At 37.8% G+C, this 20,822-nt stretch overlaps 1 protein-coding gene across 5 annotated transcripts in view; it reads left to right on the forward strand.

The window, feature by feature from the left end:
- The window catches only part of sema6cb (semaphorin 6Cb), a 177,159-nt gene extending 158,764 nt beyond the window's left edge, over nucleotides 1-18,395 (forward strand). For 4 of the 5 annotated variants that reach the window (XM_028469966.1, XM_028469967.1, XM_028469968.1 and 1 more), the window contains 2 exons: nucleotides 2,073-2,228; nucleotides 16,154-18,395. In XM_028469966.1, the coding sequence (XP_028325767.1) occupies nucleotides 2,073-2,228; nucleotides 16,154-17,487 (1,490 nt within the window). In that variant the 3' untranslated portion in view covers nucleotides 17,488-18,395. The remainder of the gene's footprint in view (nucleotides 1-2,072; nucleotides 2,229-16,153) is intronic. The other variant, XM_028469970.1, reaches the window with a different exon arrangement.
- Nucleotides 18,396-20,822: the final 2,427 nt, after the last annotated feature.

Consider the following 20,822-nt stretch of genomic DNA (forward strand, 5'->3'; position numbering starts at 1 on the left):
TTGTGTGGGAAGTCAGTTTCATATTTGAATTATTTTTCTTTATAAAATATTGTTTTCATGATACTATGGTCTGAAACTTTTTTTTTTTTAATGTCAATGCGGTTGTTTTAATGGGAATAACATGTACTGTTAGACCTTGATTGAGAACAGCACTGCTTTTTAAACAGTTGATTATAATGTCTGATAGAAAACTACACGACATGGAACAACTTGACCTGGAAAGTGACATGATGTCAGAAATGTCTCGTCATTCAAGATTAGCTCCACTCAGAGTTGGGGTTAATGACGTTTTTCAATTACAATTACATCTTTAAATATCCATGTTCAATTACGATTTTAGTGACCAGCATGTTTTCCAATTACAACTATATTTCCAATTAGTATTTTCCCTTGAAAGTCAATTACAATTACATTCTCAATTACTAAAGTCAAATTACAATTTATCACAATGACCACCGAGGCTGAAATAAATATCCCCATAGAACTTAACCTTCCACTTGTGTTAGCTTTCTGTTAGCATTTCTTATGATAACAGTTCAGTTTTGACCCATGTCTTAAATCAGCTGTAAAATATTATTTATCATCCAATTTGTTTTTCATCTCTTGGTTTCCTTGTTAGGCTTCCTTATCCAGGAAAATATTGGTATTAATATTTTTGGTGTGAGCATCTGAGCTTTTTTGTGTGTAATTATACGACTCAATTTAAAAAAAAAAAATGAATAAATGAATAATTAAAATGCTAAAACGATCAACTGTGACATGGTTCCACAGTTTTGCGTTAAATTAAATTGTAATTGACAAGTGTTTATATAATTTCCATGCCAATAACAAAGTCGGTTATCTGAACTCAATTGCAATTCAATTACGAATACAACAGCAACAGATGTTTTCAAATACAATGACAGTTATAATTATGTCATAATTGTAATTGTCAATTACGCAAATACAACTATAAATTACCCCAACCCTCGCTCCACTTTTCTCTATGTAGAATATTAACACCAGAGGTGTAAATAGTACTGATATATTCTACTGTTACTTGATAGAATTTGTTCTCAAGTACAAGTTAAAGTAAGTCATAAAATACTTAAGCACGAGTAAAAAGTGGCTCAGTTAAATAGTACTCAAAGTAAACATTACTAGTTACTTTCACCCCCCACGTTTATTTTGGTAATAAGTCTTACCACGGTTCCCTTACATATAGTAAACATCTCATGTATAAACCAATTGCACAATTGGAACTTAACTTGTTGTTTCTTTATTTATTGTTATTTCTTTATTTTTCTGTATTCCGTAAAGTGGCTTTGAGTCCCAAAAAAAGCACTATACTGTGTAAAATTGATGCATTTATTATTTATGATTTATTTTCCACAAAGGCATTGTATAAAATGAAAGGTTTGTCAAAATGTACAATATTTTAAATAAAATAACACAATTGAATTCAATTCAAAATTAAAAAAAGACCATGAAACAAAATAAAAAATAATCACAAATGTAATTTATTACTGATTTAGAAATATGCTCAAAAGTACAAGTACCCATAAAAGCAACTCAATTACAGTATTGTGAGTAATTATAATCCATTACTTTCACGCCTGATGCAAATGAGAAAGGATTTTTTTTTTTCTCCTAACTTTGAAAAACTTGTTTAGATTCAGAAAGCAACTGCTTTGTAAACTGGATCTATTAATTTAGTCTGCCTGTATAAAATCATAATATACTGTATATATATATATATATATATATATATATATATATAATCCAGTTCAGTTTCTAGTGACTATAAATAGCTGCACATCAGAATATCTATTGCTGTTTCTAGGATAATGCGCTCATGTGTTGGATAAGGGATGTGATGAATTAATAATTTCTCCCCTTTGTGTTGGTCATGTGACTCACAGTAGTTCCAGAGCCTTTGTTTTTAACAGGTGACGTTTTCCTCTCACTCAGGACTGACCCTCATTTCTCTGAAGATGATCCTCCAGGCCGATATTCACGTTTTTTACTAATCACTTACTCTGTTGCTCCCCCTCCTTTTCCTCCACCTCCTCCCTCTTCGCTTACAACCTCAGGGAAGACCACACCCACAAGCACCAGCGCTACCTTTCATGGGGCGACATTCCCAAAGGAGGCAGGTGACTCTGAAAGAGGTACAGGTCCTGATCGCCCTCCCCCTGTGGAGGAACAAGGGTCCCCTGACTCGGAGCCGATCAGTGTGGAGATGGAGGGTAAGGGGGAGGGATCTGTTTCCCCTTTGACTTATGACCTGCAGGGGATTGCACTGCTGGGCCCTAAATAAACCCCTAACTGCACACCTCTAACCAGACTAACACCCCAAAACTACCAAAAATATACCGTTTTTTTTTTTATTAGCATGCTTTCCCACACCACACCTTACAAAACTAATGCCAAAACTAACTAATTTGACTCCTTGGTAAAGGTTCTATAGTAGAACCTCAGTTTCTTTCCTCCACAAAGATCCTAAATCAGTTCATTTTTAACAGTCTTCATTTAATTGACTAAACATTTTCACCTTCATTTTTGTTGACTACACTGCACTACTTTTTTTATAAAACAATAAGAAGAATACTAATTTAAATAACACGTGTGAATGAAAATATAAAAATATATTAATATTTTTGGTAACTAATAAAAACAAAACTCATACGTTATGTATCATTTACACGTCAAAGTGCAAATTTTGGGAAATTATTCCTGAAATTGCTTGCTTACCCACCTAAAATCTGTGGCCCATTTAAAATCAAACTACTTGATAATTGACTCCTGAACTAAAATTAGTTTGACACCCCTGAAAAAAACAAAATTACATAATTATTAAATTGTACAAACAGGTTTTTAGTAGCTAGCCAAATAGAAACATAAAGATATCCTGTCAAACAAAATGACAATGGAAATAATTGTATAAATAAAGAGGAATAAAACGCTCCATGTTGAAACTTAAAGTGAAAATGTAAAAATCTAGTATTTAATAAGTGCTTTTTAAACTGAAAACTAGCTTTGAAGTAGTTTGCCGTTTCAGAACGGTTGGTAAACTCCGGAATAAACATATTTATAGATTAAAACATTGTTTAAAAATGTTTTTTGTGTTGTGATTTGTTGAAGTTGAGAGCCGTCTGATAACTTAGATTCCACTGTGGAATTGAAATTGGTTTTCTTCTGCCTTCATTCTTCGCTCAGTCATGACATTGAAGGGAAAATCGGTCTTGACTCGGCCGCTCAGGAAGTGTTTGTGCATGCTAATGTGCATAAATGTTCTTCTGGGGTGAAATATCCCTTTCATTATCTCACTAACATTCAATTCTTCAGTTGAAAAACAGCAAGCAATTCTTTAAATGATTTTTTTGATCCATTCGCTTCATTAGTTGCCGTCTTACAGGAAGTAATTATTTTCCCTGACAGATTCATTTAATGTTTATTACATAAAACCTGGTGGTTATGTTGAGCCACACATCTCAGGCACAGAGCGTAAGCAAGTGTTAAGTATTTTCAACATTTAGAGCATTGGCTAAAAATTCAGTTAAAGTTATATGCATTTGATTATTCAATTTCAATTGTTCTTTACAGAAAACACTGAATGTATAATTGGCAACGGGAGAAGAGACTTTCTTTTAAAAAGTTTTCTATTTCCCATATACAGAAGTAAAGAAAAAGGGTAAATTATAGACAGAAATAGATAATATTGCATACTTTAGATTTCAATCAGGTTCCTAGTTATGTATTTTAGCTATTCATAAATTCAAGTTACTGCATGCCACACTGACAAATCTACACGGTTTCTTGGGCACAAGCTTGCAGAATATAATTGACAAAATGGACAGAATTTAATCCCCCTCTATTATTAGTTTTGATCTCTTACACAATTAGAAATTGAAAGTAGTAAATCCAAACCCAATTTAAAGTCTAACACTTTTTCGGGACCATCTGGAGTCTATATATCTCCTCTCCATATACTAATTACATAGTGATTATTTTAGGATTCATTCTCATTATGTCCTACATTTTTATTTTGACTGACTCTTCATACTTATTCAGATCCAGAGTCTATTTTAAGTCTGTGCTTCTCTGACAAGAACTGAAATATATGCATTCTGAGTGCCGGAGAAGTTATTACATAAAGAAAATGAATGTACTCCGAGAAAGAAAGGACATTATGATCTGAAATCCAGAGCATATTTCAACAAGTTTAAGCAGTAGATGCAATTAATTTGGCTGAGATTCAAAGGGGGCAAAGCAGTCTGCCAGTGTTTTGTACCCTCACTGGTTTCCTGCTCCTGAACCATGTCAGAAGTCCATAAATCTTCTTCGAGCATAAACAGCTTGCATACACAACGACAGACTGTGGCTACAATAATGAGCTACTCAAGGTTTATATGACAAAGTCCATTGGAAATAAGGGCCGGTACACACAGGCCGGTACACAGCCAGAAAGTCAAACGAGGAGGGGGTGTGCAGGTGCTGCAGGAAGTGATGGAAACAGCAATGCAATCTATTTAAGCCAGATACTGAGTCTAGCATTCAATCAGATGGGCCGGACGGCCGAGTTGATAAGACGGAGAAAAGAGCCAGTGTGGAAGTGAGAGAGAGTATCACACCTCAGAAACTGGCCTCCTGTCCATTTCTCAGGCGATATCTTCTTTTCTGTTGTCAGCTTGTGTAGAACCTCAGCAAATCTCCAATCTGAGCAGAGCAGCACCCATCACGATGAAGTCAGATATCCAAACAGAGCCACACAAAGTGCTGCAGATAGGAGAGAAATATAAAAAATTATATGATGGTACTGCAACATATCAAATAATCAATCTGATTGTACAAAGACCTTGTAAAAAAAATCTGAGTTGATAGGGTCAGATAATTTTTTCATCTCTACTTATACCAGCTTAAAGGGTGTTATAGCATGCTGGAGTCTATACCAGATGACACAGGGCTTAAAGTATTCTCTAGACCAGTGCTTCTCAAACTTTTTGGGCTCAAGTACCCCATTTCTCTTATTTGTGAATCCAAGTATCCCCTTATTCCGACTACAACATTTACAACAACTATAGAGAATAGTAATGGAACACATTTTAGTTGAACTAGATTCACAAAGTGAAAATAAAGAAGTACAGCTGTTTTAATTATTATTATTTTTTAATTAAAAAAATATACAGTATCTATTTTAATTTTTCTGAAATTTCAGGCAACCCCATTTAAACCCAAGGGAACCCCACATGGGATTCCCACCCCAAGGTTGAAAAACACTGATTTAGTGGTTCCTGAATAGATTTATTTCTATAGTTTTTATCATTTCCGGTCATGTCACGCTCGGGGTGGGACCAAGACTGTACCCCCATTTGAGAATCACTGTTCTAGAGAAAACACGTAAAAAACAGCCATTATTTTGGACTGTAATACGAAAGGAAAATTCAATGCTGAGCAGGAACTGGCAACTGCTGCATAGAAAGATCGAGGTCAGTGATGCTAGCCTTAGCAAATGGTTTTTAAAAAGCTGAATTTCACTCTCACTTTAGTTGAAATACTGTAACAGAGTCCAAGTCAATAACGCTAAAAGAATTATCATCAGAAACTTAAAAAATGTAACGATCACAATCAGAGCTTGTAATACGCTTCATCCTCAGGTAAATCTAAATAATCTAACATGTTCAACGAGGACTTTCCTGTTTAAAGAATCAATGCATTCTCATATTGTTCGTCTCTCTCTCATATAATAGACTCAGCATTATGAATGCCTGCCCTGGCAGGTGAGGGTGACGTCTTTCTGTACGTGTAAAGCTTATTTTCCATAAGTGCCAACCTTCTTTATAGCAATAATTCATCCAGCCATAAGCGCTTTTAAAACACTTCACAATGCGCACCAGAGGCTGGGGGCATCAAGGGGGGTCCCTAATGGATATTGCTTTGAACACATGCCAAGACATGGAACTTAACTTTCCCACATAGACAAAGAACGTGCTCTGGTAGTTCTACTGCCTTTTTTCTTGCACTCTGGCCATTATAACAATCTGAATGATAAACATAAAACTACCTGACGCCCTCTTTACAGCATAGGTCTTTTTTTTTTTCCATTTACAAATGTAGCCTTTATGACCTCTTACACTGATTAGGACAACTTTATCAGAGGTAAAATATATCTGACTTGGTGACAAGACAAAAGTACCGTTACACCTGTACAAGGACTGCATACATCTCACATTGTCTCCTAATGTCAATTTAGAGATGGAAATGTAATTTCATTGGTAGGTAACCTAGTCATGTTATTGTTTAGCATGCTAGCTCTGCATAGAATAAGGTTAGTATCTAAAATGGGTGAGCCGATACGATAGATAATAATGGGTTTGTAACGATACAATGTTTTTTTTTAACTTAAACTAGATATAAATACTTGCTCTAGGTGTGAACCTTATACCATTTCAATATTGTAATCTCTTGTTGCACGATACACTCCTTTAGTGTCTAACCCCTTGGCCTTGCACTAAAACTATAGCTTAGGGTTTCAGAAAACAATATGATCATGATTTATTGACAGTGCAGATGTGGCTGCTTCAGAAAAACAAAACAAAGTAGTGAAACCTAAACTTATACCACAAAGGTATACTGTACGTTTGGCCAAAAAAGAGGTATGTGGAAATTAGATCACCCATTGGTTTCATGTTGGTTAGGATTGGCTTCTATCTCTTTTCTCTAATGTTAGTAGCATCGATGCATTCACAGTTAAAGAAGATATAGACTGGGCCAGCAAACTAGCTGACTTGCTTTATGAGATAAAAGCAGTCGAGTCAAAATCGCACTAGTCCGACCACACACCCACCTCACTGTTTTGTGTGAACACAGAAGTCGTACGTTTTTCTTTCTTTTTGCCCTCATAATTTGGACTTTTTTGCTGTTTCCCAAACACATTTAGATCATCCACTAACAACTTAACCAAACAGTCAGTTTAGCAGATAATTGAAGTGATAAACAAGGGGAGGTGTATTTAAGTCTGGCTGGATCGAAGGTTGAACTTTGTCCTGAGGGTGACTTCTGTCCGAGGGGGTGACATTGATGCTGAGTAGTTTTTTCTAAAGCCTTATTTATACGGACCGTGACTTCTATCATTAGACTATCCTCTCTAGCCACATTATCTCCTTGATTCCACATCACTACTTACCACATTTTAACATCGGTCAAGTTAAACAGTTTCTTGATGCTGTAACTACCAAAAGTAGCAAATCTTAATTAAATGTTTCTGTTATATAAAGCAAAGAAAGCTCTTGAAGGAATGAGGCCTGGATAAAAGCCTTTTATAATGACTTCCTGGCCTACTGTGGATGCAGAAAGCCATGAATATCAGTAATCAAAGTTGGATCACTAATCAGCCAAATGTCCAGTCTACTTGTTCCAATTTAACATCAAGAGTTTCATTCCAATGCCTTTCAAATGAAATCCAAGATATTCAGAGTTTAAACAGATTGGACTTTTAAATGTTAAAAATGAGCAAGAGTGAGACTGATAACATTTAAAAAAAAAAACAAATGTCTGTTCTTCTATCAATCTTAACAAACACAGACAACACAGACATGCATGGACCTACATAGTATATAAGGGAAAAACACAGACCTATAGAACACTAACTCACACTCTTTGAAACTTTGTAAAATAAAACCTCAGGATTGTCAAATCTTACCATGAATGCATATTCATCAAATTCTCCCATAGTGTGTTAGCCACTCTGGCTCTGCTCATTGGGCCCACAGTGAATTAATCCACCTTTGCAGCTCCAGCCCCTTAACCCTCACTATCTCACTTTGTCTCAGTGACCACTGGAGAGCATTTCTACCTTGATTCCCTGCCTGCTCCTGACTTTCTTTGTTCTTTTTGCCTAATTTTAGTTAAACTAACCCTTGAGCTCCACCTGCCTCCTTTGTTGAATCCTAACTCACTGACCCTTTTCATTATGTTTTCACCAATTTTTATCTGCCTATCTAGATTTACAGCCGGCGGTTGAAACTGTCTGTCAGTTTCTCTGTCTTTTAAAGCAGCAGTTCACCCCAAAGACAGCACTGTGTGTTGCAATTTAGAAATGTATGATAAAAGTATTGGTTTTTTAAGGTATTTGAACTTTGTTTTTTTTTTTTGTACCCCAGATTTTTTTAGATGCATATCCTCTATCTATTTTACATGTGTGCATTTCAAGGAAGCTTTGGTGTGGACTGTTTCTTTAAGTGGGCAAGTAAAGCTCAGATTTTTCCTGTCATTTTTTGTTTTTGAAATGCATAAAATTTCCCCAACAGATGCATTGGAACCATTTTCTTTTGCTGCATGTATTAGGAAAATGCAGTTAGTGCATGTAATCTTTGGTTATTATGCAATGATGATGAGCAGTAGATGTATGGTATTCTTTAACGGTGCATATGAATTCAGTAATGTTGTTTTTAGGATATTTGTCTCTGAATAAAGGCTTGCACTAGATTTGATTAAAGCTAAGAGATCAAGACTACACCCTTTACCAGCTTTCAAATTATTTTGGGGTTCATTTGATATACTTATTTGTCACTGTTTGCCTTTAGCTGAAACTTCAGGGACAACTATCTTAGATGATCAATGAAAAACAGTAAAATTGTCCTCTGGAGAGGTGAGAAAATGTGTGTTCTGAGGAAAATATAAGTGAACGCTGCCAAAAATAAGTCTTAATGCAGACAGTATGACTCAGATTGCCAGAAGCCCCGACACGCTTGAATTATCTCCATTCAATCAAAGCTGTAATGACGTACAGTATATGCTCCATATGCATCAGCACACCTGGAATGAAGCGCAGTGTTTATTACAGCTACTGTTTATCAGGAAATGAATTTGCTGCTGTGCTTGCATTAACCCACATCCAATTGGCTGATCAGTGAGACGGATTATTATGCAAATTCCTAATACCAAGTGTACATGATTGAATGCACTCAGTCAACAGCCAAAGACTTGCACGTATGCTTCTCGTACACCGAGTGAGTGCATGCACGAGAACGCACACAATTACACTTCATTTGTTAACCATGTCTGTCAGTGCACAAACATCAAGTATTAAAACTGTCAGATTGCTAAAGCTCGTGGAGGAAGGGGTGGAGGGTTGGGGGTGATTGGGCAAAGCCGCCTGCTTTTCACATGGATTTGACAAAAGGAAATAATTCATTTGTTCCAATCCTTCACCTCCGGCTGTATTTCAAGAGTCAAATCCTTAATTTCAGTGTGGAGGAAATAAATCTTCAGCATTTGCGGGGATTGCCATGGCAGAGGAGGGATGGCATAATGCTTGCCTAAGAAGCCCAAAGGCCATTTTTGTCCTTCTGGCTCCTCACTGCGATGGAGTGGCTATTAACGAAACAATTACATGCACTTGGGGCAGTCACAGCATGTAGAAGCGGGAACTAATTAGAATTATTTTGGATCGCCGTCAGTTGACGGTGAGAAATAAAGCTGGATTTCCCCCCCCCAGGTTACTTTTTACAGTCTTTTCAAACACACCCTTGAGATGTACCCCAGAAGAAGAAAAGTTATAAAGTTTTTCCTTTGCATTTGACCTTGAAGGGGTTTTATTTTTATAGATCTGATACTCTAAATTTCTCAGTAAATGGTCAAATCAGTCTTCAGATGACCAGTTATGGACTTCTTCACCTGCAAATACTATAATGTACTAAAAGATGCACAAAAGGGGTCACCAACACAGTTCCCGCGGGCACCAGATAGCCCGCGTGGACCATGTGAGGGGCTTTCATTAGCTTTACTTACCAATGAGCTCAATCTGAAATCTGATTTACTTTCCAGGATTCAAACTCGCAAAGATAAATACATATGAGAGATGTAGTTGGTATTTAGTTGAGTTAAATACTGCTGCATGTGATAAAGTATTAGTATTAAAATAATCATCATTCAATGTTTATTTTCAGTAAAACATTGTGACATATGTTTTTAAGTGTTGAAAATCTGGTGTATGGTCAGTGGTATGTTATATATAATAAAAATAAATAAAAACGCAAGGTGGATTTTCATAAAATATGAATGTTATATGATTCATACTTTTTTATTTTATATTATTTACTTATATTTAATTATTACATATTTATTTTATTTTGTTCATTTTAAATTACGATAAATATTCTATGAAACCTAATAAAAATGAAATAATATATATATATATGTCATTTCTGCAGCTATGTGGATGAGCACCAGAGTTGTTTCTTACTGAGCATCAGCCTTCAAAAACTAAGAGTAATGGTCTGTCACTCACCCTCTCAAGTCTTCGTCTTTACGCTCCTCACCATCATCATCCTCACTCCATTCTGCTACTTGCTCATACACATCTCACTCCACAGTTTTTCTCTCTCGCACCTTAGAGTTCTTCCACAATCACTCCTTCATCCAACAAAGGTAGAATTTTATCCCTTCATCTCCAGTTTTTTTTTCCTTTTTCTTTGGGTGTCACCATCACTCTCTCTTCCCAACTTCTCTGTCTCCACTCACACAGCCCCATCTGTCTCCTACCTTTTGGCTGACTTGTGTATTGCTATATTAAGCCTTCGCTCAGCTAAGACCACATTGAGATGACAGAAATATATTGTGACAATGTAGAGGAACAACACTTACTTTAAAGCTCTGTGAGCACTGAGAGGAAGTCGCGTAAGTAGCATAATAAAGCATTAATGCTTTGAGAAGAGCCGACTCTTTCTCCCTATAAACGGGTTATGGTTTGAAAATAAATGCTTAGATCTTCCATAGGAAAAAATTGTTTCCGTTACAACGGCAGTTCACAGCAAGACAGAAATAAACAAGAGCCAATAAAACAAAAGAAATGTAGCAGGATATAATAAAAATTGTGCCACTATATACACATTGTAAAGGTGTTTGATTCCTATCCCTTTGACACCCAGTGGGAATCATGGTTGCCACTTCTACTTAGAATTTTTAAAACTTTGTTATAAGTGTTTAAAAAAAAGTTCTCAATGCTCATTTTATTTTATTTAAAGCCACTACCTAAGATAATTTCTTACCAGATAAATTCATATTGTAGGCCTCATAAATGAATAAATCAAACATAATTAGCTCGAAAGAAAGATGTTAAAGATTTGAATATATTGATTATTTAAAAGGGACAATGCACATTAATAAACAGACATGCTGTAAATGAGCCAGATTTAGCCAAAAGAAGCTAGTTTTCATCTGGTGTCCCTGGCCAGATTTTAAAAGGCAACTTAGAATGTAAAATGTATTAAAAACAGAGAGAATGCATCATGACACAAGAGAACAAGTATGACAAATAACAATAATTATTGAAAAAAACAAAAGCTCAAAGCCTGGACTAAAACATCCACTCAGTATATTACCACAGGAACACAGTTCAAACAAAATAGTTATGACATACTTAACACAAGAGAAACAATGTACAAAAATCAAATCAAATAATGATAAAATAAAACATTGAAATTCCAGCTTAAATGTTTTTTTTAAAATCTTTAATCTCTACTTTAAACATTCCTTTTGTTGACAGTGTTGCACATTGCATTGTGGGATGTGGAATTCTGTAATCAGATGCATCATAGCGTTTCTTAGCCACACAAGGACAACAGTGGCTACCATGGCACCATTTTTGTTCTAGTTTCCCACAATGCAATACACAAAAATGTCAACAAACAGTGTTTACGATTGAGATGAAAACAAGCTTTCAATCAGCAATTTCAACCTTTTCTGTCTTTTTTTTTTTTTTTTTTAGAGCTAATGGTCGCTGAGGCTTAGACTATAGATTTATCTGGTAGGAAATGATTGTGTTTTGCAGCTTTAAGTGACCACAAAATAAAATGTATTTACAAGGAATTATCATTATATTGCCTTCTAGACTGTGTGAGAATAAGACAGTGAAGAACAATGACGGCAAACCTGGAACCTGTCCCACGTTACATCAAACTAAAGCCTTTGAAGTGACATTCTATAGAACTATCTCATAAATAGGATGAATGGGTGAATATAATACACATTGTATTCACAAAGATGTTAGATACCACAGCAATAAGTGGATGTAAATGTGAGACACGGCTGAGGCCAAATATTTAAAGCTCTAAAACGTTTCTCCTGCTGCAAATATGAACCAATGTATGTTAGTTGGATGCTGTGCGATTGACCCATTGGTCTGCACCAGTGCACCACATAGCTGGCTGCCAAGCTGCTGGTCTCATTCACAGGGTATTAATTTCACTGTGACCAGTGGTACCATATGTTCTTCTCACCCAGTGATTAAGTCATCCGCTTATTCATATAACATGTTTTGACAGATCTCTTCTTGGGCTATAGATTTGTTTACTTCTGCAGAATTTCACTCCCCCGCGGAGTGGATTGACTCATAACCCCACGATCAGGACTAACACCCGATCGGGTCTGCAGTCTCAGTCAGGGGATGAGGGAGGAGGGTGTCATGAGCACCAGGGTGCGATTGACTCAGATACCAGATGCAGGATGCACATTAGAATAGTTTTTGTTGCCTGTGCGAGGAGGGCTGCAGAGGTGATTGGCAGCTACTGTAATGAGACTCTGGGACAAAGCCGTGAGATTAAAAGTGGCAGCATTACCAGGCTTACAGCAGCATCCCTTTTGATTGCCTTTCCCAGTGGGATTGTAATTATGATTTATGACTTCTTAATGTGGTCTTAAGTCAAGGCAATCAACAGTTTCATTTTTTTTTTTTTTTTAAATGGCTTTTTTAGACAAAGCTGTTTTCAAAGCACTACTTCCAAAAATATTTGAGCACAAAACCTTGGTGTGTATATATTGGATAGTTGTTGCGAGGCAAAGTTATGTGTCGTTCGTTAAATGATGACACCTTTGGATCTATGTTGGCATTTTTGGGGTAGGTGGCGGGATCTAGTGGGGTTAGGGTAACAAACACTTAATGACAGCCTTCATAACACCTTATTAATGCTAATGACAGATGTCATGTAATAATAATGGCAGGGTAATGTCAGCCTTAAGTATAAAACTTAAAGTGAAGTGTTACCAGAAAATCTACTGATAATGTAGAAATGACGTGATGGCAAAAGATGAGGAAGAGCAAGAGGAGGAGAACAACTGTCACACCAACAGCAGGACCGAAATATGAATTGAACGTATCCATGCAACTATACTGTTAATAGTGATGGCTATCCATCATACTTTACCCTGACTCTTTATTTAATAAGACTTTCAGATTACAGCTCCACCATGATGGGGGGGGATTGTTTTTTTTCCAAATTACGTTGGGTTAGAAACTGGGCTCCACTTTACCATGGGGGCGTAAGGTTCAGATAGTCAAGATAATTAGTTCTAAAACATTCAAGTTTTTCTCCATCATAAAAAAACAATGGTAACACTTTACAGGACGTTTTATGCAGAAGGCTGACATTATGCTGTTATTATTTTATGACACCTGTCATTAATATGAAAATGGTGTCATGAAGGCTTTGTTACCCCAACCCTGCCCCTAACCCTACAAGATCCCTCCACCTAAACCAAAAAATGCCAACATAGCTCCAAAGGTGTCATGATTTAGCGAATGACACTTAATGACAGCATTCATGACACCTTATTCATGCCAATGACCGATAATGACAGCGTAATGTCAGCCTCATGTATAAAGCTTCAAGTAAAATGTTCCCGAAAAATTGAACTGTAAAAGTAACAAAAAAAGAAACCGTGAGTTGAAACTCCATCGTGAACAATATATCACCGGCGTCGCTCAAGTTGCCCTCGCTTTGCAACTGCTATTGATGATCGAGCAAATCTATAAAATCCCTCCACTTTCTTAAGCATACTGGTCATTAGGAATGCAGCAGTGCAACTATCCTTACTTTAGACATGTTACTACACATTATACTTAATTACATTTTTATATAAATAAACAAGTCTTTACTAACAGACAGGTCTATTTATAACGTATGACTACTCTCTCCCAGCAGCAATAAAACGGTTATTGATAAAGCCAGGATTACAAAAGTCCTTTCCAATTATTCTGCTTGTAAAAGCTTAAAAGACAGATTTTCTGTTCAGATCATCAATAACCTGAAGTAATAATTTTATGGTTAAAAAGAAGCTTTAAAGAAAGATGACTTTTTGATACTATTATTCATTTGATCTACATTATTTTTAATCGAAGTAAAACAATGGGTTGTCTGGATGTGAAGGTCATCAGGACCGAAATATAACCAAACAAAATATTTTGCTATTCCTCCATTAATATGACCTCAGCATTCCTGGTATGTTATTAAAAATAGTTTACAGTGATGCAGAGCTGCTGATATTGCCTTTTTAGGCCATATGGACATTCCAGCATACTTTTTTATTCCTAATCACCATCTCACTTCCTTTAAAGTCCATGTAAAGCAGAAATAAATTTGTGTTATGAGTTTGTCACACCACAGAAACATGTCATTGACCACTGAGCCAAATTTGAAAGATGAAAAAAATCGCTAAGTATATAAAATTAGGTCTCAAAATCATGGGAAAAACAAGTACTTCTCTCTGCTCTTAAATGTTGGGGGTGTGTCAGTTAGAGGCGCTCGAACCACGCCCACACACGGGAAGGGCGCCGCCTCCGTGTATTAACCCTAACCCTATGAGCGAGAGCAGTGTGAAAGACCAAAAAACTTAAGAAAAATCCAAAAATGCTCGGATCTGCCCAAATGTGGTGTCAGCGGAAGGGTCTTCTCTGCCCAAGTCTGAATATATGCATCCCTCCCAAGTAGAAAAACGAGTAAATTTCATTGAAAATGTGGCACCAGCGAAAGCGTTTTATTTCGGTTTTATCTACGGGCCGAATTGCACCCGCTGGAGGCCGCGGAAGTTTGGTGTGCTTCAGCAGCCCTGTCTGGTTTATGCTAATGATGGCTCCGTTACGTAACGTGGCTATGATTTCTGACCCGCCCATTTAATCCTGAAATTTGAAACACAGTTTGTATAGCCAAGCTCCACAATTAAATTATAAATGGTTGATTGACTTTGTACATGTTTTAAGGAATACATTTCTGGCCTATTTAATGTGTTTAGAAGGAAATGTCAGTCTTTAAATGAAGCGCTTATTCTCACATCCATCTTTGCATGCAATACCACTACAGTGTGAAATTAAACACACCAGACCAACCCTGATGGATTTTATTCTTATTGGCAGCTGCAACCAAAGATGAATTACAGTGAATTTCTAAATGTTACTGAATCAGAACAAAAACTATTCATCATAGAGCATTTAATCTAAAAGTACCATTGTGATCAATTGTGATGCAAATGCACTCCTCTGCCAATCCTCCTCTTCCCCGTCTCCTATACTCTCATCATGCCAATTTAGATGCGATTGTTTTTCATTTCCATTCATCAAGCTTTCACTTGCAATTTAGTTCAGCTTTTTTTTGGGAACACCTGCCTCTGTTTTGCTCCTAAAACCGTGGTTAAGGGCAGAGACGAGGGTCTGACACCACAGATGGCTGCAGCCTCTTGCAAATGAGCACTGATTACATTTGGTGGCAGATTTCCTTTTTTTCACTGCTGCCTTTCACGCTTGGAGGCAAACAGTGCTAAGGTCACCAAACCTTTGAGCGTTTACATGGTAGACGAGCACTCTAGAGTTTTTAATGCACTGTTGTTAGAGCAGCTGTTTCATGGGCTTTATTTTAAATCATTATGACAACATTCCTTTAACTGCATTTGGCAGTTGTGCACATTTAGACAAACCTGTTACTTTGGCTCGTTCAACCACACCAGGTGCGCTCACTCCTTATCAGCACATTGGAAAGAGAATTTTGCCCTCTTCTTTGCTTCCATCAATATTTAAAGCTTCAACTTATCTCAGACTTTCAGTTTTCTCTGACAGGAAAGCGTCTGGCTTCTGGCAGTCTGAGGGAACACACAAGATCTAAAAGTAAAAGTTATATTGAGCTCATCTGTTCACGGTGAAAGAGAAGGAAGCCAGGAGTTTAGTTCAAAGACCTCACCTATGCAGTGAGTCTCTCATATAGTGAAGCCTCTGTTAACACAACCTGTCTGTCCCAGCTGCTGCTTGACCTACATTAGCTCTGTGTAGCTTTTTTTTTTTTTCATTTCACTGAGTCTGAAAAGCTGCTAATGAAATATTCTTTTTCAATCTTTCTCTGTTTTGAAGGAGTGAGGCGACCTCCGGACCTGGACAAGACCAACCACAGTGTCCACTACACCCTCCTGATCGCCTGTGTTTTGGTGGCCTTTGTCCTTGGCGCCTTCCTCTCTGGATTTCTGGTCTCGTGCTACTGTAACCACACGAGCCACAAGACCAAGAAGCTTTCCAAAGATCCCGAAGCTCCAATCCCACACGCCCTGTCACTTCGCAGCCTGGCCAAGCTCAATGGCCTCCTGGACAGTCAGAGCAAGGATGACAAGCTTGAAGTGTCATCCCCAAAGATCTACAACTCCTTCTTCACCAGCAGCAAAGACCACCATGGACAAAGAAGAATTGGTCACCACGCAATGTCGATGGGAGACCTTGTCCACCCCCACCATCACCACCATCACCATTCCTCAGAGTTGTCTGGTCTGCCTACACCAGACTCAACCCCAGAGTTGCCCATCAAGAGCATGAAAGCCTTCAAAAACCAATGGGAAAAGAATCAGAACTGCAACAATGCTAAAGATCCAAAGTCGCAAAATATTGGTTCAAGGCCCAGTTCAGCCCTGCTTCACCAGCAGGCCTATCCCTACTCCCATGGCCTTGCCAATGGACAGCCAACATCTGGTAACCTCCATCAAGATGATCGGAAAATTCATAATGTAGAGCGTGTGTTGCCTCAGCAGCCGTACTCTGGATACCCTCAGAAGATCATGGAGGTAACGTCACTGGATGAGCTCCTGAAACACATCCACGAGGCCAGCAGCAGCAACAGCAGCAAAAACACTCAACTAATGAGTCCGTCTGGTCTGATGGCCAGTGGAGGAGGTTGCCACCTCGCCTTCACCAACCACATCCAGCCTCAGATACCGGAGACGGAATCAGCTCCGTATTACAGCTCATCCACTTTACCTCGGGACAGCCTCACCCGTCGCATGGATGTCCCCCCAGACATTCCCACGCACCATCAGTCCACCTTGGAGAGGAGGCATTCTTCACAGAGGCATTCTCTCATTGCTGCAGCCACCAAAATGCCTCCCGGAAGCAACGGAGGATGCGGAGGAGGAATGATGCCTCGCCAACACAGCTTCAGCCAACGAAACAACGGGAACCACCAGCAGCCTCCGCTGTTAGCGCGGATGAACTCAACAGGAAGCTCCTGCGAAGTTCACTATCCCCTCATCCCTAATGGGTACCTAGCACGTCAGCACAGCTATAATGGAGAACAGCAGGAGGTCCCACACAGGGGGGCAATCGTACGCAGGGTCTCCTCCCTCAAACCTGATGTTCCTCCAAAGCCTCTGTTCATACCTGCCACGTCACCTGTGAACGAACAGGGGAAATACAACTACTGACGGATACACTTCCAAACTCTAGAGGGAGCTTCCCCCTCATTACGTTATTTTTAAAGAACTTCCCTTTGAAGAAAAGTTGTATTTTAGAGGTTGCAAGTCCTCACCAGAGAACACAAGCAATTGTGCGGCAGCCAGTGTCACTGTGGACTAAAGCCTGAACCAAACTTGTTTTTCCCGCTTCTTTTTGTCCAATGATTATCTTTGTACCATATTGGTATTGCTCAGCTTCTTGCGTAATATAGTACCACTGACTGGGGGTGATGTAAATTCATCTTCTACTAGGCTGCCAATGTCCTCAATGTGGATTTACAATGCAACTCAGTTTTTGAACAACGTTGGAAAAACTCGACACGTTGGTCATCTTGAACATTTTAAAGTCGGAGGCTCCTGCGATGCTTCGGTTCATGCTTTTGCTTCATACTTTCAGACGTAGTGTTGGTATCCAGTCCCCACCCTCGAATGTGTTTATATTATGCATGTGTGTGTATATATGTGTGTGTTTATATTCACACCGTATATGTATACATATACATATGCAGTATGTGTAAATGTGGTGAAAAGTAAGCAAATTCCCCTAAAAGTAGATTTGTCTTTGCCTTACTGTCATCAGTTTTGGTGGCATATCAAAATAATTCCTCCACAAACCAACTCATGCACTTCACCAACACAATGAATTTCTAGTTGAAAGACGCAGCCAAATTAGTTGTGTTGACAGGGAAAATGAAATAATTAGAAAGCAACAGTACTGCCTTTCTTTTCTTTGTGTGTGTGTTTTGTTTATTTTCCCATTGACCGAAACCTTGTGACAAACATTACTTGAGAAGGTTTTCATTGATGATCCACAAATGAAGTGTCAAACATCTGCTAAAATGAATATCTCAAAATGTTTAAACCAAAAGAAAGCTGAACAAACATGACATTATTGGGCAATGGTCATAATGAACAAAAAGAAAGTGCAGTTATAGTATTTAGTATCTCTGTGGCCAATGGATGTAAATAAATACTTACTAGCCAAATTTAATGTATGTGTAAATGTGTGCCTTATTTAATAATTAGTGTGTTATATTGAGGTCGGGGTAATTGCAACACATTCGGATGGCAACTATCATTGTCATTGTCGAGGTTTATTTGTTCAGATAAAGTGAATCCTTATTATTTGTCTAGAATAACTTTAGTTCAATGTCTTAGATCTGTTTACTTGAGGACTGATGTTACATTTTTTTGGGGGGGGAACCTGTTTTTAATTTTCTCTTCACATGTGCGAGAATGCACATTGTGTTGTATTGCGTGTCGAGCCTAGCAAGAATGTTGACTGTGACCATTTACTTGTGACCGACTTTGTATCACGTCGCTTTTCAATCCTTCTTTTCCTTGTAGAATTTCTTGCGTTTCTTAAAGTGCAGTTCACAATTCCTCTTTAGTTATCACTGTGGCCAATGCAGAAGTGACGTTAAACTGGTCACTGAAGATGGGGTACTTTATATTTTGCTTAATTTGAAATGTGAAAAAGCATTTTGTCTTTTCTTTTTAGGGGGGGGGGGTGGTAATTTTGTGCATCAAAATATCTAGATTTTGTGTTAAGAAAAAAAGAGGCGGTGCTACTACTGTGATTACATTTGTAGTTTTTGAGATATGCATGTCTACAGCCAGCTACTTTAAAATATAAAGAAGTTCAATGAGTTCAAACGTTGTCTCCATTGGAGCTAAACCGGCTATTAAACAGCCATCCTGCCAATTACATAATGGGAATCTGCCTCCGAAATAGTTGTATTCTCTTGTCGCAAAGTAACGTTGGAAATCCACCCTCTTTACTTTTTGCACTTTTCAGGAAAGTCACTTTTGCCTTGGTTGACTGGAGGCGTGATTAATTCTATGAAAACAGCACTGTGCTATTTACTGTTTCTGAAAGCAGTGTTTATTGATCCAAATTTCCCAGAGCTCATTAGATCCAGTGTAAAGTTTACCTCTCATAATAATGCAACCCTTGAAAATGAAGGAAAAAGAGGCAAACAGTGTTTGTTGTAAGGGGGGGGGGGGGGTTGAATTTGATATTAGTGTGCAGCAAAGCATTAAATAACCTTTCAGAAAACAAATACAAAACATCCAAAGTGATTTTGTGTTGGGGCAGTGATGTTTCCTCAGAGGAATTGTGGCAGCTACAGCGTTTGGGTCTTTTTTTTTTTTTTTTTTCATGTACAAATTGTATAAGAGAGAAGTTGGGCAAACCTCTCGATTCTCCATCAGTATTTCAGTTGGTGTAAATACACTTTTTTCAGGGTGGGGTCTCATTGATTCAGTATTAAGTTTTTCACTGTTTGATTTCCAAGCTTTGCCTCCTACCTTACTATGAATTTGGTCTCACACAATACAATTGTATGTCTCTTATACTAGGAATAAAATCAAAGTATGATGCATAATATTGTTTTGCAGGTGTGTGTGTGTCTGAATATAACTTTTTGATGGGATTCAAATTAATTTAACTTTATTTATATAGCGCCAAATACAACAAGTCATCCCAAGGCACTCATCACAAAATATAGTAAACAAAGTGATGTTTTTAATTTAAATGAATCAAACAAATCAACATGAGCAAGCATCTGCACCGATGATGAAGAAAAACTCCTTTTTACCAGGCATAGAAGTGGCAGACTGGTTAGGGTTAGTGGACAGGAAGAGGAAAACGGAACAAGATAGAGAGAAAAATATCAGAGTATGGTTTAATTGCAAACCACAAATCAGGAACAATCGGCTCCAATGCCAGGAGACTGAGAGAAAAGAAAATGAGAGGTATTACAAAGGTAAGAGAGATGATAGTACAGTCTGCTAGAGAGAAATAATGAAATGTCAACATGTAGGATTTTTCATCTTTTCCAAACATTATTGTGCAGTTAATATAATTGATTTTCAAACCCAGTTTTTGGTCTATGGGGAAACGATAAAAAAAACGAGCACTCAGAGTGCACACCTCCGCCGTGTGCCACATTTCCTCTTTAACGAGTAACTAAACCCCAAAAACCACTTTTTTTTTCTTTTGAATACAAATGTATTTGAGTATGAAGAAGTGCTGTTGATTGATCCTGGTCCAACTCTCAACATTTAATCAAAGTATTTCAATTTGGCATATTTAGTTGTAAAATGTCAGTGACTGCCCTCTATGGGTTGAAACAGGCTATTACAATTAAATTGTGCTATTGGCTGAGAACAAGATCATGTGATGTTATGGGACCATCTTGCGTCACAAATGAGAACTGTTAGCCCCGCCCCTTTAAAAAAACAAACTAGCACCTGTGGGCTCTATGATCTGTGGTGAGAAGGTTGGATTGACAGGAGAGTGA

The sequence above is a fragment of the Gouania willdenowi genome, chromosome 16 (genome assembly GCF_900634775.1).
Source record: "Gouania willdenowi chromosome 16, fGouWil2.1, whole genome shotgun sequence".
Classification (NCBI taxonomy): Eukaryota; Metazoa; Chordata; class Actinopteri; order Blenniiformes; family Gobiesocidae; genus Gouania; species Gouania willdenowi.